This window comes from Cyprinodon tularosa, unplaced genomic scaffold (assembly GCF_016077235.1).
Source record: "Cyprinodon tularosa strain WSP-4 unplaced genomic scaffold, ASM1607723v1 ctg227, whole genome shotgun sequence".
NCBI classification, from domain to species: domain Eukaryota; kingdom Metazoa; phylum Chordata; class Actinopteri; order Cyprinodontiformes; family Cyprinodontidae; genus Cyprinodon; species Cyprinodon tularosa.
The window spans coordinates 523,268-549,668 of NW_024038846.1; the positions used below are offsets into that span (position 1 = coordinate 523,268).

Consider the following 26,401-nt stretch of genomic DNA (forward strand, 5'->3'; position numbering starts at 1 on the left):
GTGAAGTAAAAAAAAAAAAAAGGAACAAACTGTCTTTTTTTTTTTTTTTTTTTTTTGCATTGCTTTGGCTTGAGGTTAAATTTGACCTCAAAAGGGTTTTACTCATTGGCCTATTGGGTGCAATGTGAACTGCATCTCAACCTGTGGCACAAGCAGTATGATTAATCAGATAAGTAGTTTCTGCAATTCAGAGATTACTCATAATAATAAACAGGGCTGGTAACCCCTATTAAGTACTCCCAAAAGCCAATTGGTGGGAGATCTTACATGCAAGATGTGATGCAGCATTTTACTAATCAACAGAATGTGACTGGACGAGCAAAAGCTTACCAAGGACACAGTGTTTAATACAGTGCTGCTCAGGCAGACCTTGATACTAAGGATAAGCAGTTTTTACCTTGTGGATAATGAGCTCATGGGTGCCATCTGGCAGAGTCCTGCCATCTTCCTGCATCAGAGGAACAAAGGAGTAGCCAAACAGTTTCTTCTCTCCCTTGTCTTTAGCTGTCAGACAACGAGACATGGACATCAATATCAGCCCAAAATAGACAAAAGAAGACTGCAAGTAAACCGACAGGAATAGATTTGAAAAGATATGATAAATCAGGTCAAAATTTGCTTTGTTTTTGGATAAAATCAGCTTCAACTTTGTAAATACGTGGTGATTTGGATACATTAGGAACATCCTAATTGCAGGAAAAAAAACACATATACAAACAAATATAAGGGACTTTTTGTAGATATTCATATGGTAACCATAAATAATATATGATTTGCCACATGGCTCATAAAAAAACGGTTGTTAAAGGAAATGTTTTAATTGTAATTGTGTCTGCCAGGTGTGCTGCAGTGCTAAACCCAGCTTGTATATGAACAGGAATTAGTATAGCTCTGCAATGTTGCACTGTTAAGTGACCTGCCTTTCCCCAATTTGGTTCCAGCTGTCCTTTTCCTGTCACAAGGTTGCACCCTTAAACAGGTTCAATTATCTCTGCTTGGGAAAACATATCTTTGCAATCTCTTGTACAAAAAACGTTATCTGCAGTAAACTGCTGCATTTTACAGGGAACAAAAGAAGACGCTGCAGCAAAAGTGAACATTATCCATAAAAGCTTTTGAAAAATTACCTTAATAAATATTTGATGGTAATGTGGGATAAACTACCTGTGTCAATCAAAGGGTGCAGTAATTACATGATGGACTTACTATACTATGACTACCCTCATTACAAAAACCCAACATTATCACATGCAATCTGATGCTTCTGTTTACATAGTAGTGAAACGCCAAGTGTGCATACAAAGGAGCAAAATGCTTGCAATTCTTCCAATTTAATGCATGTGCATCATTGAGTGCCTACTTCATCAAGCAATTGGATATAAACTGGAGAAATATATAAAGTAAAAAACTACAAATGAACATTTCTGTCTAGTAAAAAAATCTGTGTGGTGTTAAGAGTCATCATAGATAATCAAACTTTATTTTTAAAGTTTAACAGTGTTTGAAAGATGAATGGTACATTTGAGGAATAATTTAATTTTAGTACATTTGATTTAGTAAAAAGAAAAAAAAAAAAAATCTTAAGTTAAAAATTTTGCTTAATGGCACTTATTACATGATGTGACACAGAAGAATCATTTTGATAAAGATATGTCAAAAATGGTAAAACTTATTTAGCATATTATTCATTTCAGATTAAAGTGTGTTTATTTTCCTAAGAGAGGACATGGTTTAAAAACAATATTGTCTAATGTTGTCCTTATTTACAGCAAATACAAATTTAATCATCTTGAACCTTTACAAGGATTATGAGATCTCTTGCTATTACAAACTCTAAAGAGGATGTTAAAATAAGATGAAAATTCAAAGGAATTAATTTGCAGTATAAGGTCTAGCAATTAGGCACTCTCTCCTTTGCAAATTATAGATTTTGAGGCATGCCAAAAAAATTCACTCAAATGTTTTATGTTTTTAATAGAAATAAGGCTGAAGTGTGAATGCTGCTACATGTAAGACCGTTAAGCAGCCGTGGAGCCAGGAAACAGCTGTAGATATTTTGGGCAAGCCTTGTTTATCCTGAAATACTTTTAGGGCGACAAATCGTTTTAAGTAGTTCACACAAACCCTTTCAACAGTTTGGAATTTCATAATGGTTTACAGACACAGCTGTCCCTCCTGTTATAAATACTTTACATAAAGAAAACTGAATTTTGTGAATAGAGACATTTATATTGCATCTATTTAAGTTACATTATTTTGCAATGAATAACTAAATAAATAAATAAAATGCACCTCTACATGTGAATATTACCTTGTTCACATTTAGGATCTTGGTTGATCACAGCTGCCAATTTTTCCTTAAGCATTTAATCTTATTTGGCCTCCCTAACTTTAATGTCACCAAAGGTTTAAAATAGGATTCTAACAAGCAGCCGATGGGATGTAATAAAAGCCCCGCAGAGATTAATAAGGCTGTTAAGTCTACTGTAAACCGCCACACAGTCGACTGGCTTAAAAACAATAATAATAGCTAGTTATGATAAAAAGATCCAGGATAAAATACTGAGATGTGGAGATGAATAAATGGGCTGCAAAATGTTGAGTCATTTGACAGTCAGAAGTTGGCAGAAGTCACTATGAAACAGCTTTTCTTCTGGCAATGGTGTTTGGAAAGGTGAATAGTTTCTACATTTTTTACTTGCAAAAAATAGTGACTTTTATTTTTCAGTTGACCTGCTTCAAAATAGAACTGATAAAAACTAGAAACTGGAAGGAAGGAAGAATAACAGCAGGGACACAAGCAGGGATGCAAGGCAGGTTTCAAGTAATGAGGGATGCTGTATAGGGAGGATTTAAGGGAGAAGGAAGGAAGGCAAAGATGGAAGGTAGGACACAAGGAAGGAATGAAAGATAGAAATATGAGACAAGGAAAGGATCAGAAAAATGGTTGAAAAAGACACAGAGAACAAAAAAACAGAAATAACAGCAGGGCAGGAAGGTATAAGAACAAAGGCAGGGAAAGAAGGTGCTAAGCAAATACTGGGAGGAAAAGAGGGCACAAGGAAGCAAGGATAGACAGAACTACAAAACTGAATTAAAAACAGAAAGAAAAATGGAAAGACAGAAAGAAAAAAGAACTGCAGGTAGAAAATATACCAGGAGAATATAGGTAAGATAGACAACTGTATGAGGGAATCAAATCTTGAAATATAAAATTGGAATCCTGAAAAAAAAGGATGTGTGGGAACTGGAGGATGGGTGAGAAAACTTCAATTGTGTTCTAAAATGTACATGCAAGAAGAAAACTCTGTCTATAATACTTCCAGACAGGCAAACAGCAAGTCGGCAAGGGAGACAACATTCACTGTAACTCAAAGCTCTGCAAATTGTGTTGAATTGTGCTGCAGACAGTGTCACCGCTCACTTACTGGAGCAATGCCGAAATTCGAAGCGGACATGAGACCCTCGGAACATGTCAACTGGGATGGGCAGCTTGATCTGCTCCGCCCAGCGGGGGCTGTTGTTGTGGTACAGCACCAGAGAGTGGTAGTCATCTGTGCCTGGTTCACCGGAGCCGGCAGCCACATAACCCTGAAAGACAAAGGCAGTTAAGAGGTGAGCGGGTGGCGAAACAAAGGAGTAGCAAGAGAGTTATGAGGACAAGCTTTATGTGGATGTTTATGTGCTGTTGCGGGTTTTTTTTTTTTTTTCTCTCCAAGACCGAGGCATTACAGGAAACCACAGCGGCAAAAAGTCAAACAGGAGACGAAACTGGCAACATATCAGACACACCCAGCTCCCATCTGGGTGTGCCATTTTGAAACAAACGGCTTCAAACTTCTCTGATCAAAACCTTAAAAAAAAATTCAAAAAGCCTTTTTTTTGTTACCTTGAGGATTTGTCCATCAGCATCCAGGACGTACACCGTGATCTCCACATTACGAGCAACGCTCTTCCCACCCTTCTCAAACTCTCCCTTCTCCAGCGTCATGTAGAGGTCATTCCTCATCTCCCCTGCAGGAAGAGGAAAGCAGAATTAACACATAGTCTATACAGCAGTATGATGGAGCACCCAGACCTTTGAGTAACAATTCACAACAGGAGGACAGCTTTAGAGTCAGCAGCATTTATGTTATCTACTGACATGTCAGTTTATTATAAATCGGCCTCAGATGGACTAAAACTATTTTAAAAAAGGTTTCACTTTAAAGAATACTGCATCTGAATAGTATTTATTTGACTATTTGTTCAGAAATCTATATTTTTTAATGCTATTAACCTCAAATAAAGTAATTCTGTAGAACATGGTACGATTGAAACTGTTTAAAATACAAATGCATGCCATAATAAAATCCTGTGGCAATTCAACAGGGAAATTGTTTGCCAGAAAACAAGTTGCACTTCTACAGACTTTGCATTCCTGCTTTCTTGTTAATCATATCCTCTGGTCTGCAAAGTATGAAGGGTATGAGTTGGTATTGGTTTGCTTCCTCTGCTGCAATGTTTACAGACATTTTTGACATATAAAGCCTGATAAAGTGTACGGGCAATCATTAGATCTCTACCAAAGGACACAACATTGATTTTCTGCAGTCAACAGCAAAATATTTGGCAACATGACTTTTTCTATATAAGCCTGCACCACACACACACAGAAAAACACACTTATAGAAGCTCAAAAGAAGCAGGAAGGCCAAGTTATGGGGAGGGGGTTCTGTTCACAACAATGGGGAAAGCGGAAGCAGGTGGAGGAGCCATCGAAAGGTAAAAAGCACTCTATATTGTGCCAAAGATAACGAGCAAGATTATGCAGCTGGTCAGATACAAATCCATTCAAGCAGCAGCAGACAAAGAAACAGAGACTTTTTCCTTTAGCCGAGGGCTGACTTAAATGGGAGGAACAAGTGAGAGCACTCAGCATTAAGGGTCTGCATCCAAACAAAGACAATGATAAAGATCCTAAAGGTAAATCTGTGTGAGTAAAGCCCAGGGGAGGCACAGTCACTAGTTCGTCTGACCAGACAAGACTCCATTCTGACTAGAAAAAACCAACAAACCTCCATTAATAAAAGCTTCAATGTTACTTTAAAAAAACAACTAGTTTACATAGTTCCTTCTCCTGCAGTTTTATGCCAAATTAATAACAAAATGTATTTTCTTTCCTTTCTTTTGTTTCCAAGGTGATGAGACAACATCCAGCTTAGCCTTAGGGTCTTAGTGTGGCGGCTTGCTTATTTAAAGATGCAACAGCCGTTAAAAAACAATATTTTGGTGGGGGGTCGGATTTCCTGGGTTGGCCCCTCCTGGGCGCCTTCGCTCTTGGAATCCCTTTGGGCGTCTGGGGCTTTGGGTCCCCCGGCGCTCGCCTCAGTGCTTTGGAGGGGCGCGTCTTTGGCTCTTCACAACCACTATTGAGCATTTTTCCTTTGGATAAACTCTAAATGCACAAGTGCTCTCTCACAAACAACTACAGGTGCTTGGCTCCAGGTACTTAGAGATCCCATATTCGGATCTTCAGCTACCACAGTATGCATGTCAGCTTAAATAATACTACTTATACTTCAGCGATTGTGTCATGGTCTTACTTTATTGTGTCTCTTATGCTATATTCGTTGGTTGTGCTGTTTTTTTTTACATCTCGTTGCAGGTGATGAAGCAGATTGAAGATGTTTTATCATTATCTCCCTTTTATCTCCCCTTTTATATCCTCTTCCTTTCATCTTTTCTCCTGTTTTCCGTTTTTCCTTTCGTGTTCTACTTACATTGCAGTGTCCATATTATCTGTAACACTCCCTGCATGAATTTTGATAAAGTTATTTATAGGCATAAATGAGCGGAACACTATGGTGATAGCCGTACTGCTCCACTTGTGAAAGCAAAATCTGTTGGGCTCTCTTTTTGGCATCAAGACAATTATTCTTATTGCCACATCGTTATACAGGACACTGTTAAAAAAGAAAAAAAAAACAATATTTTATAATTTGGAAGGCTCAGAGTAGATATTAAAGGTTTTAAATTTAGTGGGCAGGTTCCCTTGTTTAAAAACAATGGCGGTAAAAGAAAATGGTTCTAAAAAAATGTGTTAGTGTTGCAATTTAAATAGCTGAAGTGATGTTACACTTCATGGCTAGATGATATTAAAGCTTTGGTGCTTTGAAAACTGCTGCTCACAGTGTCTCCCAGGCCTTCATTTGAAAGATACATGTTTTTCTACTGATGTTTTTCTTCACAAGGGCAGGGAAGATGGTAAGATTTGAAGAGAAAACAGGTGGCACCTAGTATAGAACATTTTTTTTAAATAAAGGGTAAAGAGGTTGCAAAATATTTTAACCTGGACACAGCCATAAAAATCCAGCATTATAATAAAAGAAATGCATTTTCTAAAAAGCAATCAGGGATTTAAGTTAAGTACTAAACACAATCTCCAAACAAGTCAAATTCATTGGTGCAGTAGGGGAGGTTTAGAGTAGACACTGCTGTCGACATATTCTTCTCGCAACAAGCTAAACAGTCAGGTGAAGGCATAATATTTAGCTTCATGTGCCATTCAGTGCTACATTTGTCCATCACACTAATAGCCTCATTTAAGGCTGCAGGATACAGTCTCCAAATTAATTAGTGATTAAACATTTATTTGTACTGTGCATTGTCTTTATTATAATCTCTCTATGTGGAACAGAATGCACACTGGGCCAATGTGTCAAGGGTTTAAAGCTCTGAAACTCGGTATAAGTAACAGTTTCTAAGGTGAGCGGACTCAAACAGAAACAATACTATTAATACTGATTACAGAACAGAACAAAAGGACGTTTACTGCATATCTACGCTCAGGGATCTATAGAAGTAAAACAAAAAAACTGCAAAAAAATATCTCTGAAATAAGCGAAAGAAAATCACATTAATCCAGAAATGGTTAGGGGATTAATTGGCTGCAAAATTAGCTGTGTCAACACAAGAATGTTGTGTTAAATGTTCTATGAAATTATATCTTCCTACTTGTGTAATTTGCTGTTAAACCAGGATCTTGAGGGCATTGTATAAAATGGTGAGAAAGCACTCTTAATTCTAAAGAAATGGGGCAATTTAATCCATTTCACACAAAAAAAGGGAATTCTATGTATCTCTCTACAAAGTGGTAAAGAATTGTAAAGAGGAAGCAAAGTGCAAAATATTTTTTTACCACTACCATATCCTAGCCACATCAAGGATATTGAGGCAAGTAGATAGCCATTATTGAAAGAAAGCTGATAGTGAGTTTAGTCCAAACCATGCAGAGGGCATGGGAAATTTATAAAGAAAGTGTTTTGGTAACATGAAACCTAATGCTAATTTAATTACACTGTCACAAGTACAGAGCAACGAAATGAACTCTCTGCATTTAACCCATCCCCTTAAAGAGCAGCGGGCTGCCATTGTGCCACCACTCCCCCTTTTGGTCTTCGAAATTGTATTAAGCTGAAAAATAAACATAGCGCTTTACAATGATTAAACATGTTCGCGCATAATAATTCTATAGCTTAAAAATGTAAAAATAAGAAAAAGAAAGATCCTTCCTACATGAAGCACAGTGGGGGTAGCATGATGCTAAGGACAGAAATGATGAGCTTAAAAGAAGAAACTAAAAACCACTGAAGTTTGTAATTTTAACATAGCATCGCAAAATATTTTTTTTAAAACATTTCAAACTGATGGATTACACTGTGATTATTATAATTTTTCTTCTACCTAAAGGAATCACTAAACCCTGTGTTTTCATTGATTTTAAGACATTTCATAATTAGTTGGTAAAACATATCCTGTATTTCAAAGACACCACTGTGCTATAACAACTGTGTAAATAAGTTATGAATGTTCTGAAGAAGGAAGGTCTGAAAAGTCCTACCTGGCATGATGATGTCAGAGAAGCCCAGCTTCCTGGTTATGCACACCCCACGGGTGAAGAGGCCCATGTACTCTCGCCTTAGTTGGTCTATGTCTCCATGGAGAAGCTGTAGAGCCACCGACAGACCTGGAATACAGAATAATCCCAACATTTAAACATAGCAGTGTTTACTTTTACAGTGCAACAGCATCATCTTGGCTTGTTCCTTTCATTTTCTGAATCAAAACCACTCAATGAAGAGCTCAAACTAAATCGTCCCCCTTCTGTCAACATTATATAGACTTCAGTAATGGTGAATTCTGAGATAAAGTACAAAATAGGACACATTAACTTTCATTACAAACATGAAACTGCATTTAATTTGTGCCAAATGCTACTGCTATTTACTGTATACAGGCCAAGCTAACACCCACACATGCATAAAAACAGAGAAATATAAGCAGCCAATGAGTCATCTGTAACTTTTCCTTAGGTAGAATCTTGCATGATTGTAGCAGTGTAAAATCAATATACTCATGCAGTAGCTTCCAATATTAGCGAAGGTATAGTAAAAACAGTATGGCATAGTATTGCTTCTCTAATAGATTTATTATAGCTTGGGTTTCCCTCAATGTATTTGTAGTGGGTTTCCTTTTCTTCGAATTAACGGCATATTTTTGGAAGGGAACATGAATTTAAAAAAAGAAAAGCCAAAAAACAGATCATTAAATGTCCGAAAGAGGGTTTGTCAATATTAATGTATATTTATTTGTCAATATTAATATGTTCTAATGTTATGTTTTTAATTTCCTATTGAAATAATACTTTTTAAATAATTTCTTAGCATGTTTAATTCCTACTAATTGGTGAAAAAGAAAAGAAAATATGTATAACATTTTCAATACACCCTTCCCTATCAGAAAAAGGTAACTTGTAGCCAAACATCCTGAAAACCTGAGCTTTTCAGGAGGTTTTCCAATATTTTGCTAATGAATATATCATTCTCTATTTATAAAAACAAAAAGGAATACTCTAACCCCCAGCAAAAAAAAAAGGGTCAGAGTATGAGAGTAACTTGGTGAAAACGTGTTTCTTCTGACCGAAATCTGAGTTCTTAACACTTTCCCCCTTATGAAATACTTGAAATTTTGGGTCTTAAGGAGAGGAGTGACCTCAAACTGTAAGGTAAAGAATAAAATATAATCTATGCTTTAACAATAAAATGTGTATCAAAGTGTTCTATTGATTAACAGCTTTTTTTTTCCTACCATATTTTTTACTTTTCCGTGTGTCAAAACAATATTTGGGTGTCGGTAGATAACCTTAATAAACCTATCTCTGCACGACCTTATGAGTCACAATTAGCTGCATCAGCAACTCATTATTTTTAGCTATTGAGAGAAAGTATTTTAATTTTCTTTTTAGCCACTAAATGTGTAAAATTAGCTTGAAGTTTCTTTTTAGAACCAAACTGTGCATGATCAAGAATAAGCTAACCTTAGCGTGTCTTACAAAGCTTACCTTTAAACCATTGCAAATAAAGCACAGACTATTAAACATGTATAAAAGTGAAGATAGCTAGGGAACATGAATTGCATTTGGATTATTCTTTTTTTTAAAATCATATTTGCCTTATGATTTTATTTAATAATAATGTAAAATACTGCTAGACTGGGCTTGATAGAATGCTTCCCCAAATTGCTGTCTGTCCTAACATCTTCCTCTTGACAGTTTAAGTCACTATAAAAGTCTTCACCTTATGAACACTGGAGCGGAAAATGAATAAAACTAAATGGAAGAACCGAAGCACAAAGGAAAAAGAAGAGCTGTAAAACACATTTACAATTAATCTTTTTCTCAGAACCAGCTAAAATCCTGTGAAACACAGATATTTAACCAAGTCACTGAGATCTGTGATAGTGGAAAGGGTTATACAGAGATTCCATTGAGCTACAGGGAGAGTCATTATCCAACAATGGAAAAAACAGAATCCCCGGAGAAGTTTTCCAACAAAAATCACTAAGAGTGTATTGAAGACTCATCCAGGAGGTCAAAAAAGAACCCAAAACAACATCTACAGCAATGAAGGCCAAGTTTGTCTGATCTGAGGTCAGTGTTTATGACAAAATAATGGACAGAGACAAAAATGGAAAGATAAGGCCTCTAAAGGAGAGCTCTATTGTAAAAGCATTCGTCCTGTTCTTACACCCACGTCTTCTGTTTGGGGGTTGAATGGCAATGTGACCTCAAAAAATGCTCTTCACGTAAAATGGTCATAAATTCCCATAAACACATGCCTAACTCAAAGTATGGACCGACTTCATATTGAACAATTGATAGGTGCTCATCCTTAGGAACGGAGGAGCAGGTAGGCTCATCTTGCACTTGGGCAGTTATATAAAAATTTACTTTTTTCCAGAAAAAAAAAATCATCCACTATAGTTTTAAGTCCAAACTAAAAAACTCCTAAAACCATTGCAGAGAACTACTGTAAGATAATTCAGCTTGGTAGCTGTAGCCAACAACCTTTGCTGTTTCAGCCCACCCGAACTGCCTCTTCTAAGCTTTCAAAAAGAGAAAAAAGAAAACTTTAGAAAAACAAATCTGAGTTGTCGCAGCCTCTTCTGTCACTGCCTACACACACGCATGTGGACGTGGGAGCTGAATTATCAGCCTGACTCATACAGAGCCAAATTCTTATAAAATATAAATTTATGGATTACAGAGTCCAAGTAAACAAAATCATCATTGCCACTTATGGGCTCCACTGCCTATTGAGTTTAGTTACTTGAAACTGAAATATGGCCACAAAGCACACAGGTAAAGAAGAAAAAGAAATATATTGATAATATAAATTCAGAAGTAATATCTATAGGAGTCAAACTCTACAGCTAATGTGCTTCATATTTTAGACCAGAATTGCCTGTATGGTGCTAAATGACTACACATCCAGCCATGGTTACAAAAGGTGACAAATATGTGCATGCATGCACAAAAATGAGCATGGGATTATGTAACTGTGCTGCATGTATGTTTTCTTTTCTGTTGAAATGAAAAGTAATAAATTCCACTTCCTATAACACATAATGATACGCTCTAATCTAAAACTGTATTGCTGCAAGGGCAAACTGCAAATGAAACATTTTCCTAAATAGTAAAAATACAGTGCTAAAAGTTTAGTTTTATAACGCTTGCATACTGATACTATGCCTACATCCATAACACTCTTTGTTTACCTTTTAAGGGCTGCCCCTTCAGGTCATATCTCACATTGTTGTATAACTAGAACTCAGCTGCAATTATGTAATGACTTCTAGATTTTGTGTGCACTTTAAAGAGATGTAAAAAAAAAATATGATTTTTATTCCTGTTGTATAATCTAACATTCAAAATAACTGACATTTGATTTGCTCTTAAAAACTTTGGATCATTATCTTGCTCCCCATTTGTTGCAAACTGTGCTGCCAGTTCAGACAGGCCTGTTCCAGACACATGGGGGATTGGGTTTGTGGCAAGTATTAAGATATAGAGAACAAAAAAAGGTTGTATCTTTAAAACTGCTCATCTGTCTATCAATCTCAATAAAAAAAAAAAACTATTCTAAATATAACTGAATTTATAAAATAAACTGTTCAAATCTTTAATAAGAGGAGAGAATAATGATTGACGACCCTGTTATCAAACTGGACAAAACACCTAACAAAATGTGGAATTACTTGTTATTATTTCATTGTAACATCCACTAAAAAAATCTGTATAAAAGCTTGTATAATTTTTTCGTTTTTTTTAAGAGGAGGAACAACCTGTTTAAACTCGATCTGATAGGGTGCTTTGAAATTAAATCCAAATATATGATAGGCAAATCTTAAAGAAAAATAAATCATAAAAACATCATGTCTTTAAGTACTGTAAAGATACTTGAACAGCAGGTATGAAAAATTGAAAGTGTAATTTGTAGGCATTAAACAGAGTAAAGCAGAGCAGCATGATCATGGATAAAGCAGTAATTATCTGCGTGTGATCCACTGGGTCAAGCTGTATAAGCATATATTTAGTAAAACAAATTATAACCAAATATAATAGAAACCTCATTAAAATTTTGTTTGAAGTTCAGTAAGAGATAAGAAATGGGCTGTAGGAAGTTGTGATGAATTAAATCAACATGGGATTCATTTTCTAAATACCATAAAGTGAAAGCAGACAACTTTTTTTCCCACTATAGACACATTTTTAAATCTTTTAGGTCATTTAAAAATCATTCCATGGATAACATTTAGTGTAGGAAACAATGCTTAGACTCTACGCAATGTTTTTAATTGCTCTTATGCATCAACACAGCTCCTTAAATGTGTGTTTATGAGAAATTTCCCATCTTAGACTTGCAATAAGTGCACTCAGGAAGATATTGTTCTGGGGGAGTCTTAATTTACTGCTAAACACTTTTCTCAAATTGTTCTGCTTATTGCGACCACAGTCCTGAATTATCAAGCCTTTTTACCAGGGAATAATGGGGCTTCTCTGATAAATTATTGACACAACATGAGTGGGTGAAGACCATTCATATATATAGAAATAAAACTAAACTAAAGCTTAAATTCTCTGCATCCCTTTCAAGTTTCTTCTTTTGCATTCTAAACTTGTTACCATCATCTTATCAGGTTTAGTCAGAAAAAAATCCATTTAGGAGCAACATGTTCCATCTTGGTGTCACCAAGTCTTAAAACTGGCTATTCGATGTAATATATACAGAAAAAAATATATACTAAAATTCTCTCACAAACACTCCAGGTGGGTATGACATGAAACAAGGGAGAAAATAAAGCATGGAAAACCCCTTCATGCTTACTGATGAATCACAATAGTCTGGTGTTCCTGACATTTTTTCCAAAGGAAACTTGGTAAAACGCATTGTCTCGTGATTTATTTTATAACCGGACGTTTTGAATAAAGTACTGGTTGATATATTCAGAACAGCATGGTTACTGATTTGGTCTTTTTTGGCTGAATAATAATCGAAATATAGACAAATCAACAGAGAAATTGTTAATCAGGCACAAATTCATTCCTTCTACCAATGTCTTCTCAGTGTTAGAAATCCAGTTTGTGTGGGTTGTTTGTGTGTTTCTTCTCTCTCCACCACCAGGTGGTGCCCTGTCCTTGTTGGGCCTCCCTGCACACCTGCTGCTCGTTGGTTCATTACTGGAGGAGTATTTGAGCTGTGGACTGTCACTACCTTAATGCCAGAGTGTTTGCCAATTTTGGGAAGCCTTCCTGCGAAAACTGGATACCTGGACCTTCTCCCTCTGGAAGGAATTACTGAGTTCACACTGAGCAGGGGAAAACCTCCACATGATCCGTTCAAGTCCCCATCGGAAATCCAAGTGACAGTCCGCTCCATTACTCCTCTGGGTCCAACGTAAGTCAACCTGTCTGCTCTCTAACGAGTATCCTCTTCTCTGGATAATCCCACACAGACTTGATTCAAGGATTGACTGGAGCCCAAACTTGAGTCTCTCTCCAGCATAATTCAAGCCACAGTCTCATTTCCCATGGTCCCTGAACTTATCTCTATGATATCCCCTTCAGACCTTCCAGTTCCGGTTCACCAGTTCACTGAGTTCCAGATCCAACCTCTGTGTACATTACTTTAAATAAACCTATAAAACTTTTCCCCGTGTTCTCTGAGTGGTTTCTTTGCATGTGGGTCAGATTCCTTAAACTAATCATGACACTCAGTTCTTTCAATAAGCTCCTTTAAATACCTCATGGATGAGCTAAAAAAAAAAGAAGAGAAAGCAAGAACAACTACCTAAGAGTCTGGAAGACATAAAGAGAGTTTGGAAAGAAAATAAGTAGGACCAGATCTTTTATTTCAGAGTTTTTATTTTTCACCCAACCTAACTAGGCTTTGATAATGCAGTGATTTGTAAATCCTCTACCAAATGAGAAGAAGAAAAAAGGAGCTTTGAATAAAATCCCCAAAAGAACTTGCAAAATGATTTATGCTCTTGTCTCTAACAGATGAATGCTGCATCTTTAATTTTAGCAAAGATGCACAAAACGCTTAACTTCCAGTGGAAACATCTCTCCAACAGTCTGCTACTATTAGTCATATCATAGCTCAGTTTATATTTACTTACCAAATGTATATCGTCACAAGATCATTTTACATTTTTATAGAATGCAACTTACTAGCTAAAAAAAGAATTGAAAAAAGATGGCTGGCATTTAACAACCACTTTCTGTCATCAGGTTAAGTAGAAATTACAGTTCCCATGTAAGGGGGCCCTCCTTAGAAATTGATTCATCAATGCGTGGTGGAGTATACCCAACTTTTCACTTTCGTTGCCCTTTCTACTTTCAGTTCTATATTTTCGGTGCAGCCTTCCTCTAGTTCCAAGGTCACTCTGCGTTGTTCACGAGGTAAAGTTCCTCTAGTTGGTACCCTTGTTTGAGAAATGACGTATTGAGCAGTGATGCATCTTTGGAATTATAAAAAATATTAAATAATTACATAGCAGATCTTTTAACCTCTAGAAAATCTTTTTATAATACCTTTAACCACTGAAAGAGGGTTTTCATTTGACATCCAAGGCTGAATGCTCTCAGTCTCTGCCAACCTGTTGCTATGGGAAACTGCTGATGCTGATCTTCAGTATGATGCAGATGCAGCTATCTATTTATATAAAGCATCTGAACGCAAATGAAAACGCAGATTTTTCTGCACACACAAGCAGGTTAGTGCTCCTTTAAGCTGGGATTTTAACATCACATAAAAGCTGTATCGGGTAACAATGTCAGACTGAAAGATATGACCAAAATAACTTCGCTAGAAGGCCTGTCACAGTATATTTTGCAGTGTTAAAGTAACACTTTAGGAGTGCATTTGGTCCCAGTCGGGATTAGTGTTAAATTAGAACACTAAAGTAATTTATATTTTACTCCAGTAGTTGTTGTAATAACTCTAAAAGAGTCAATGCACCTAGGCACTGCATATTTAACACTGGAATTTACTGTTTAGAGTGTAAATGTAATAAATTAACTTTTCCAAGATAGAGGAAAACATTTTTAAAGTCTTACCGGTGTTGGATCCAGACAAGTTGTACCTGGAATTGGCCTTTTTAATGATGTTCTCATGAATCTGGTACCACTCAATCTCTGTGTTGCATCTTGAATGGAAACAAAAATAAAATCAATTCGTAGGAATAAATGCATATTTAATGTAAAAGAAGAGATGACTTATTTCTTGTTTGTTTTTATTACAAAGTTCTGGTCACATATTCCACAAACCTTGATTAAGATTTAGGCCTGGGGTTTATTTAAAGCCTTTTCTGGCTTAGAAAACATCAGCTTGCTTTTAAACTGACAACTTCTTTGAACATTCTTTTTTTTATATAATAGAAATCAATCAGTCATCGCCTAATATGATATTAAATCTGTTATCCAGAAGGGAATGGGCCTGATTTTCTGCATAACAGGTCACTGAAGCAATCTACAGAGCATCAGAAGTTGTTCTTAAACATCCATATCCATTTAATTTTATCTAAGGGGGGCAGTTTACATGTTTGAACTAAGGATAAATGAAACTGCAGCTGCTTAAACAAATTCTTATGATGACTAAAAAGAAGAAAATATACCTTTCAATGTTATTATAAGAATGTATTTAACCCATATGTCCAATTTCAGATAAATCAGAGAACATCCACAATTATTTAAAACATTTTGCTACCGACTCGTTTCAAAAACTCATCGTTTTAATTGTGCTGTATGAATTCAACTTTAAAGATAACACAAGTAGTTATTTATAGTCGATAAATGTAATCACAATATGTGTCATAAAAGCAAAATACAATTAAAGAACATATACCGTAATTTTCGGACTATAAGCCGCACCTGAATATAAGCCGCAGAAGCTAAATTGCATGATTTGTACATATACAAGCCGCACCAGAGTATAAGCCTTAGGTTTTTTATGTTTACACACAAACTGTCTTGCGCTCGCTGTCTTTCTCGCTGTCGTTCTGTCTCGTACCACTCGCGGTAGAAGTCTGATTCCGGAGGACCTCCGCATTCCCCCACGCGCGGCTACCATACTTGTGTGTTGAAGCAAATGTGACGTCAACATGGTGGATGGTAAAATCCATAGATTTAGGTATTACCCTAGAGGCCATTAGCTGTAAAAGTCCATAGATAAGCTACACTGTTATATAAGCCGCAAGGACGAAAAATGGGGAAAAAGTCGCGGCTTATAGTCCGAAAATTACGGTAATTAAAACTCTTAAGGTCATTACTGCAAGACCCTGTTCAGTATTATCATATGTTTAAACTAAGTGGCAATATTTTTTAGCTAAATTTACTCAATAATCCATTTACAGTTTAGATAAAACTTTATTGCGACCCGTAAAAACAAAACCACAACATGGCTTCAAACATTATGATGCTTTCTCCCAACCTTTGAAATACATAAATGTCCGATTTTAAGTTTTATTTCCAGTTTAATTAAAATGAGATACCAGGTTTTAGTTCATTTTCACTTAGTTTATTTCGTCAATAGAAATGCTCAACTGATCTTAGTTCTGTATTCAGAAATGCAAACGATTCCTTTGACTTACGCATAAACCTTGAGCAAATGGTCATCCTTGGAGTCAGCAGTGAGGAGATCAGCAATGCTGACGACAGCGCAGCCGAACGGCCGCCTGTACTGCACACTGCATGTGTTCTTCTTCTCTCCTGCTCCCATCCTCCCTGAACAGACAAAAAGACTGAAATCTACTAGCAAATCTAAATAAATTATCTAATAAAGGCAGACAGAAAACACAGATATACTGTATATGCATTGCAAATGCAAAATGACAAATTTTTACTTTTACAAAAATGTATTAAACAAGAATAACTTAAAAAATGATATATAAATACATATTATATGGTTAATACAACTACAGTGAGAGCTGCAGATTTAATATCCAGCAGTCACTGACACGCTCCACAAGAAGGTCAAGCTATAAGTTGCTGTATCAAAATATATATTAATAGAAAGTTTAGTGAAGGGAAGAAATGCGTGTTAGAAATAATTTTTCATCTAGCATATACTCCACACTAGATTCACATAGATGCACTGACATGGACAGAAACAGATAAATAAATAAATCACTTGCTCTGTTAGGAATCAATATGGCATGAATTTTTACGTTTGCATGGTGAGTTTCTAACATATTCTTGAATGGGCTTTCTTTTACAGTCATTTCAAGGCCATGGTATTCCCTTTTGCTTGTGCAGTTTTCACCTCAGTTATTCCTTTCACTTAACTTTTTATCAATATGCTTGAGCATGCACTGAGATGAGTAAGTAAAGAGCTGAAGAAAAGAAAGAATTCAGTTACTCCTACCAATTCTTATGATGTGTGCAACAATGTAGACATCTTTTCGTAGATCACTGCTTCCCAAATCCTGAAAGAAGATGTTTGACTCATATAGCATTGATTTTATGACACAGCGTGGAAGATTTGTGCAGAGTTGCCTCGTGAATGTCCTCATTACTTACCACAAACAGCGTGCATTGCCTTTCGGTCTTTTCCGGCCACTTGGGCAATCCGCTCTTATTCAGCCTGACAAAGAAGCGTTCACTGTAGGAGAGGAGACAGACGGTGAGAGAAAGCAGACACGCGCTGATTAAAGAGGTCAGGAGCATTGGCTGACTGTCGTGCAGAAATAAACGACTGTGTCCAAGTTCCTCCGCGACAGGAACAGAATAAAGATTAGAAACCGTGTCAGACATGTCAAGTGTTGAGCAGCATGCACGGGAGGAATAACTTCAAAGACCAAACTGCATGCCATAGCTGTCTGAAATGGAGTATCAGATGGCAGAAAGAAAAGCAGAGAGAAAGGAAGGCGAGAGAAGATATTCAATCCCCAACACAGACTGTCTGGAAAACGTCTGATCAATGAATTTAGGCTTTTTTATAGACAAGTAAAATTCAAACTTTATATAAACTGAATCATTTAAGGCTTGTTTTATTCCAAAGGTGGATTGCCATTAAACGCAACTGGAATCGAATAATAAAACTGAAGGAATGAGGAGAATGAGATAAAAATTAAATGTGTTTCATCTTTTTTGTGGACTAGATTTTGAAAGATACAAAACTTAAATTATATCAAATACAAATACACATTTGATAATACTTAAAATACATATTTCCCATAGCAATATGCTGCCATCATTGCTAGTCATACTTTAGTGAATTATTAATGGGTTTTCTCCTTTTTAACAAACATTTCACCTTTAATTTAAAAAAATTTTCAACAGAAACAAGAAAAAGAGTCCAGTTGATCTGTTTAATAACAGCATTACTTGGATTAATACATTAAACCAAAGTGTGTTGTATTTAATTCTTTTACACAATTCCAGTTTTCATAAGATTCCTGGTCTGAATAATTGCACATAATGAATAAAACAAGGAATTTGTGAGGAAGAAAAGAAACTCTGACCCCAAATGCTCCTCCCCGCCTTTGAAACTGAATGTCATGCATAAACGGGTAAGCACAGATCCCAACAGTCTTTTCTTTCTTTGTACTTCATCCTCCCAGCCTCGATATTACACATTTTAAACAAGGCAGCGGCAATGTCCTGCTGCGTGCCTCTCGTCCTGGCTGGCAAGCTGAGGGCTAATCCAGTTAGGTGACTTTCACAGTCCATAGATAAGCAGAGAAAAAAACCCTGTAATTCACCAGCACTTGACAATCAACCAAATCACTGGCCGTGCTAGCTCCGATGCTAAAGGTTTATCCAGCATAGAAAGCACTGCAAAGGAATTAAGATGCTTGATTTCCAAATTCCTGCATATTTTGCAAACTCTTTGTTTTAGTTTTTTTCAAGGAAGCAAGAAAGGAAAGAAAGAAGAATGTTTACAAAAAGGAAAGGGATTAAAAGTCTTAAATAAAGACACATTGCTCCATTTTCTGTTTATGTTTCCTGCAAAATCTTAAAAGTTTCAGACTTTAATGCAAACCTGAATAAAAGTCAAGACATAATCCAAAATACTGTCACCGATATAAAAACAAGGCAAGTGCCTGCACTGTAATTCTGTTTTGTGTATGTAGGGCATTGGGTGGCCATGCCTGAATTAATTATGCTTCTAGTAATTAATTAATCAAGCTCTCATGATTTTTTATACATGTATTCCTTCTGTAAAGTTTTTCCTTTTTATCGTCGGCAAGTGTTGGACTGAACCGGCTTGCCGCTAATTTGATTTACAGACTGTTGTTCCTCATTAGCGGCACTCTCTGCAGCTTTCCACGCAATTTATCCCAACCATATGGAGACGGATGCCTTTGCATCAGACATGAGATTTTGTGTGCAACTCCCCCCCACCACCACCACCGACCCTAATTAGCGCCCTCATTGTCAAAACCCCAACCGCCAATTAACAGCTGCTCCAGTAAACACTGCGGCACTGGCCGGTCCTGGTTTGACGCAAACCCTCAGTTGCCGCCAAGTCCTCTGCCTCATAAATGCAGTGTGTTGATCACCAGGACCAGGGGGACCAGCGCCCCCCCCCTCCCGGCGGGATCTTATCTGCCTCTATCACCCCTCATATTAACATAACTTGAATGGCCATTTTTCCTCCCCTCTGGGGTCTAGTGGCGCTTTCTGCTCTCCCTCATGATATCAATGATTGCATTAGGAGAGAGGTGCACACTCGAAATTGGTGGGGGGGCTGACAGGCAAAAAGGTGGTTAAAATTAACTCCCTCTGTGCCTTCCATTGATAGTCTAAATGTGACACTTGAAGTTAAAGAAAAAATTGTCGAAGACACTTCAAATATGTGACAAAAAGTTATTAATTAATTAGGAGAAAAATATTGCAGTGAATATAAGAGTTTTTGGATTTGCTCTGGATTACAATAATAAACCATTAAAGAAAAAAAAAACAAGAAGGAAGATCAATTTGAATGTAGTACAGTATAACATGTGCATGTGTGTGCTTCCTCCCAAAGGGCTAACCAAGAAATCCTTATTGGACACGGAGAAACTGCCAGGCTGCAAGTGTTGGCATAGCTTGGAGGCGATGGGTCAGACCCCCATCTGGTTGCACACTAGTGCACACTGTCTGTCAAACGCCAGTGACACTACAATGGGAGCAGCAACAGTATGGCTTTATGCCAGTTGGATTACGATAATGTGTGAGCGGGTGCGTGTCTGTGTTTACGCATGTGACCGCAAAGTGAGAGACAACACTAACAAGTTACCACTGTGACATTTTACAAAAAGGACACAGAGGAAAAGGCAGTCTGATGGCAATGTTTTTTTCTTCACTCCAAAAATCCTTCTATATTTAGCTGATTTATGAGTATTAGGATGAAAGGAACAATGTAGAGTTCTTGAGAAAAAATATTTCACAACTAGAGATTCCATGCACTTTTACTTATATTGTTAGCTAACTTCTAACCAAGAAAAAACATGTAAATACATGACACAGTTCTCTTGTAAAATAGTTATGTATTACATAAAAAAAAAAAAACACAAAAACGGAAATATTAACTGACTGACAAAAAGAAATCTATGAAAAGGTAAAAAAAATTCTAAGCATTCAAGTCAACAAGCATACATTTAAAAGCATTAATTTCAAAGGGTTTCAAAGTCATTTCTGAGGCTTTAGAGATCCAGCAAAGAAGGCAGATTATCTATAAACTGAGGACATTTTTCCCTTTGAGTGGCTGGGAAATCGACTTTAAGGCCTGAACACACCGCTTGCATAGGACTTTTTAATCTCCGATTAAATTTTTTTTCCATGTCACACTGCCTATAGAGAGGCTCCGGCTAGGCAGGGTGGGCAGATCTGTGCAGATTTTTTCCTCCTCTGTCTCTGTGCTATACATAAATTAAGGCAATTTTCCACATTTTACAGATTTTGAAAAGTTACACAAAATAAATCCATGGTGCATTTTACAAAGCAAATCCCCAGTTAATGAGTCTGTTCAGCGTCTCAAACTAGAATAGATAATGTTCAGATGTCTGTATTAAAATCATAATGAGATCTACATCTAAAGAAAAGAAAAATGCAGCAATTAACGCCTTGGGACGGTTTATATACTGGCTGAGGCAGTGAGAGGGAAGTTTTTCTTTCTTTTTTTAATAGAAAGGTGAGAGATACGCCGCACTTACCTGCTGTGTGCCTCTCCTTATATAGTTTCTTTTGTGAGACTGAAAGATGATCACTATTTTACTATATCCGTTTTTTCTCCTCCTAAAGTTATTTTTTCCATTTTTTTCAAAGAGAAAAAACTTTCTGTCCCTTGGTATTTTTTGCAAGGCTCATAGAGGATCCCTACTTTATCTGTTTTCTATCCTCTTGAACTCCTATCACGAGTAAAGTATTCTTTTATAAAGTTTCATTCATTTGTTTTAGCTTACTATATACGCGGTGAGCGACTATAAAACTGACTCTTTCCCTGTGCGATTAACAGGTTTCATTTTGTATTTTCCCCCAAAGCAGATGTGTTTTACTTTGCAACCACGTCTCGTTATGTCAGATCAATGAAATTGCTGAATTGCTGCGTAGACTGACTAAAATAGACCTGGTCTATCTCAGTCGGACCTATGCAAGCCCCATTGTGTAAAATCGTGTGATGTGTGATTGAAAGCTAAACGCATAGACTTCGTCCGACACAATTTCTGTCCTCCTGGATGCAAAATCAGATTTGATGTGTTTTGGCCTTTACTCCAGAAGCACATCTTAATTGACCAGGATGTCACAAAGGAGCTTAATCTGTCACTATTAGAGGAGGAGATTGTGTTTTAACATGAAGAAAAAGCCTCTTTAAAAATTATATCCATTGTAAAGCTTTGTCTCAAATTTATAAAAAAGATTTTTTAATATCTAGGAATTTTTGAGAAAAACAAAATTTTTGATCAGGTAAAAACATTTGAAAGTTCTCTGTCTTGTTTAATCTGAAGGACATCCCCACCGTAATGAAGCAGCCCAGTGAAAGTCTGAGCCAAAATTTAATTTCGATGAGGTTGCATATCATTAACCCCAAGATGTTGCATTGAGTTCTCAGGTCTAGGGGCAAGTACTTAATCATCATTAAATAATAATTGTATTCTGTTTTAACTCAGGTTATCATCATCTGATCTTAATTGCTCTTTAAATATCTGAAACATTCATGCATGCGCAGAAGCAAAATAAAGAAGAAATCTTTAAGCAAAACGACTCTGTTATGACTCATTTACACAAGCCTTGCGATAAAGGTGAATAAATGATGTTTAGAATGCATCACATAACATCATGATTAGCTTGATTACTGCTTTTATTCAAAGGCAATTGCTTCACAAAGCTGATGGTGCGTCAACACGTACGTGTTTCTCATATACGGTACTCAATCATTGGTGGCTAAAAGATAAAAAGAGGAAATAGAGATATAGACAACTACAGAAAAAAATGGGGAAATCAGAAGGAGAAGTGATTTAAGTGCAACATAGCAGCAGACATTTTAAAAATAGTGGGGAAAACAGGATTATTTTGACCATGACAGCTAAAGATTGAGTAAAGCATTTAAACTGTTTTTAATTGAATGCCGGTAAAATTAAAAATCCTTCATAACTGTGGCTTTGGTGAACTTGTGTAAAGATACAAAAATTACAGATGTCAATCTTAATACCTCAAAGCATTCATCAATAAATCCTTAGTTCTACCTTACATATTAAATACTTTTGTTTAACATTTTGAAATGATTTCCAGCCCTTTAAACCAGATAATAAAATGCTAGAGACGCATCTTTCATCTTTCTTCCCACAAGTCTGGTTCTTCCTATTACTGCATGCCTAAAAGTTTACTAAAAGCCTTTTTACAACAAAGCAACAAAGTTAGTAAAGCAAGGCAAAGGCCACTCTCTTACTTAATTATTAAACTAAAATTTGACATCTATCTTATAGGTACATCTCCAAAATTTGGAATATCGAAAGCTTATAGCTTGTGTCATTTGTTTCAGAAAATTGAAATTTGTAGATTGTATATATTTAGTAGACAGAATAAAGTGATTCAAGTCTTTATTTCTACTATATACAGAAAAGAGAATATTTAAAATAAAAATGACAGGTTTTTTAAAAGTTTGTAGCTTTAAATTGAATCATTAATTGGTAAAATTGGTACATTTGGTAGTGTGGGCAGGTTCCAAGTTCTGCTCAAAATGAAATCAAGAACTCCATAAAGCAGAAGACACAAAATGACTGCGTTAACTGTAATTCCGTGTAATTGTCTATAAATGTCTGAATGCAGCACTCTATTAGTAACCAGCTTCTTTCGTGATGCCTTTAGTGACTTACCCTCCTTATGAAGGGTCTTGATGACTGACCTTTTGACATCCATCCAGATAGCAGTCTTCATCCTGATTTTACAGCCTATTGATTAAGACTAATATACCATTCGGAAGCTCTGAAAATGTTTGCAGATGTTTCAATTTATTCAGCTGATTTGAATGAGACACTTTTTGTTTCCTGTATTTAACTTTTTGACACAATTCTAACATTCCTGGATTCTTTACTTGTAGATTTTCATCATCAATGAGCAACAACCATTAAAAATACAATAAATAAATGCTTGAAATATTTCACTATGTGTAAAAAAAATCTTTGTACTGTGTTGGTTTGTTTCTAAAATATGTTGTTGGTTCATTTCTGATGTGTTTTCAAATAATTTTAGTGTTATGCAAGTTGCAATACTCATATTTCTGTTACTAAATAACAAGCCATTGTCAGATTAGAATGACAAATTATTATTTAAAGTTGACAGCAATTTTAACCACATCCTTCTGGCTTACTTCATTTATAAATACCTCAATTAATTGACTAGATATAATAATATTTTGCCTGATAGCTGTAGCATTGCTGTTTTATTTAAAACTATCAAATGTGTTTAGCTGTTCTGTTCACAGCTACCATACCACTGCTAATAAAGGTGAATCATTCACACAAGTAATAAAGTTTAAGATGCAGTTATTAAAAACGTGATCTACTGTAGATGAGGTAATAAAACATAGCTATCAATAACATCTATGTTTCTCTGATGTCATACTTTGGAGCAAAGAGAGCAGCATCATAACCTTGAAGGAAGTTTCAATAAATGCAAAGCTCATTTTTCAACACAGTCCCTTTTTCAGCTCCCTCCTTCTTTGTCCGCTATTTTTGCATTAATATGGAATTTCCCTTTGAGCTGTGAAAATAGGGAACTTAAACACAGCCACAGCATTTTGTGGGGGGTGGGGGGTGGTGACACCTCATCAGGAGGATGTTGTACGGGCGGACGTGTGTGAACAAGCATTCCTGCAGCTATCTGTTCCTGTTCATCAATAAATCTCCACGACTGCTATTTCACCAAAAAGAGAGGATTCATAATTGATCAGCTCATTCTAATGCTCAGCTCATTCTAATACATTTTGTGAATAAAAAAAAATAAAAATGGGGAAATAAAAGTTATAACAGCCAATTATGAAATATAGCTTTGCAGAAAGTTAATCCACAAAAATATGGATGGATGGATGGATGGATGGATGGATGGATGGATGGATGGATGGATGGATGGATGGATGGATGGATGGATGGATGGATGGATGGATGGATGGATGGATGGATGGATGGATGGATGGATGGATGGATGGATGGATGGATGGATTCAAATACTATTGGCCTTATTATAAGACAAGGTTTTGTTTCATTAAAAACAATGTGAAAATGTGGCGTTATCTTATAATCAGGGTCTAACCAATTACACAGGCTGACAGTTTTCTGGGGTCGCTACAAGAACGCAACAGCAGAGGACCCAAGTTATTTGCAAAGCCCGTGACCTCACTGTCGCTGGGGTCATGTTTCTATCATCACAGAGAGGACATGGACGCTACAAAAGGAGAGTCGCTGCCCGGAATGGAGTGGATCAAAAGTCAGACAAGTTTGCAGACATTTGAGGCGGAGTTGTGACGCCTATTTTAAAATAACGGTGGTCAACGTCGCGGAAGCATCAAAGAACTGTCAGACAGCAAAGAAACACATCGTTACAGAGTGCAATGTCAGAAGATGGCACGTTCAAAAAGAGCGGAAAAATGCGGACAGCAAAAGAGAAGCTTATCAAAAAAATTGCAGAGCTGCAGGGAAAGAGTTGGAGTGACAGTGAGTGTGGCGAGGCAGAGGACGTCTGAGTAAAAGGCTCATACAAGTTTCTCAGACGTTGCGTGAGCAAAGTTCAGAATGCATTCTAGTTGAAGTGTTGCAAGATTTCAATTAAATGTGTCATTACTGGGGGGGGGGTTTAATAGTTAAATTGCACAAATCTTTCATGCAATATTAATATCAATAAAACTGTTAGCACTTCAATAAAAAAATTATTTTCTTAAAATACATTTTTTTTTGGGTCTTTTTGTTTTATTTTTCTAAAAGCTGGTCCTGGAAAGAGGGGGTCATCTTATAATCACGATAGTCCTATTTTTGGGTCAGCAGGGTACTGTTTTCCTATTTTGTCTTTCAATAGCCTTCAGTAAAATCCAAAATGTAACCAGAGATGAAAAAAGCACACAGGTAATTCTGCAAATGTCCAGACTGAGTAACCATGGTAGTCAGTCTTGTCAGCTTTTTTACCTGAGAGGCCGATTCTCCCGCCCATCATAAATGTGAAAGAAGACTTCCAGTTCCTCCCCCAGATTGGCACTCATCAGGCTTTTCACATGAACAAATAAGTGATGTGTGCTCGCAGGCGTAGCAGTCTCCTTCTTACGATGCCGGTGTTCCATCTGCAGCAGAGGGGGGAGAAATCAGATTATAAGATTATTTTACTGCTGCTGGAAGTTTTCGTTAGCGTTTGCCCATTAAATAAAGAAACCAAACTTTTTAAGTTCTAAAAGGATGAAAATGTGCAAAAACAAATACAACCGGGGGGGAAAGACATTTGCATAGGATCTTTAAATACAAACCAATCATATTTTAGCTGCTGTATTTAATATTGAATTTTAAAGTCAGAGATAAATAGCATCCCTGGGGATATCTCACAGCATGGGGTATCTCTGCAGCAGATTTATGTTTCAATCCAAACCTCAGAACAGCCTCAGATATAGATTAAGTGAAAATAGATCTGGGTTATAAAGCATGTAATATTCCAAACTGCCTACGGCACCAAAAAATAATGTTGGAGCCTGAATAAACATAAACTGTCAGTTTATTTTTCTGACTTAAAGAAAAGAATCAACAAATATGGTTGTGCAAGGTAGTGGATGTAGTGCCATTCAAAAATGTGCAATTAATTTTGATAATGTTCCAAACTTTTGTTGTCTTTAAGATTTTAGGCAACAGACACATTCAAAGCAGTGCAAGGACATGATGGGAAGGTAATGTACTCTATTAAACAACATAGATTTTAATACTTTTTCTATAAAAATTAATAAGTTAGCCTATGTGTAAACACCTTTAGTATTGAAAACTAGCTTTTAACATCCCTTTGTACACTATTCTTGTGCTTTGGAGACATATATATATATATATATATATATATATATATATATAT

General features: G+C 36.4%; 1 protein-coding gene across 1 annotated transcript in view; it reads right to left on the reverse strand.

The window, feature by feature from the left end:
• Positions 1 to 26,401, reverse strand: part of dock4b (dedicator of cytokinesis 4b) — a 114,647-nt gene that overhangs the window by 65,693 nt on the left and 22,553 nt on the right. Inside the window, exons 7-15 of the mRNA XM_038286511.1 lie at positions 25,483 to 25,634; positions 17,402 to 17,483; positions 17,247 to 17,307; positions 16,474 to 16,606; positions 14,942 to 15,030; positions 7,883 to 8,008; positions 3,890 to 4,014; positions 3,429 to 3,591; positions 398 to 504 (exon numbers count right to left, since the gene is read on the reverse strand). Of these exons, the coding sequence (XP_038142439.1) occupies positions 398 to 504; positions 3,429 to 3,591; positions 3,890 to 4,014; positions 7,883 to 8,008; positions 14,942 to 15,030; positions 16,474 to 16,606; positions 17,247 to 17,307; positions 17,402 to 17,483; positions 25,483 to 25,634 (1,038 nt within the window). The remainder of the gene's footprint in view (positions 1 to 397; positions 505 to 3,428; positions 3,592 to 3,889; positions 4,015 to 7,882; positions 8,009 to 14,941; positions 15,031 to 16,473; positions 16,607 to 17,246; positions 17,308 to 17,401; positions 17,484 to 25,482; positions 25,635 to 26,401) is intronic.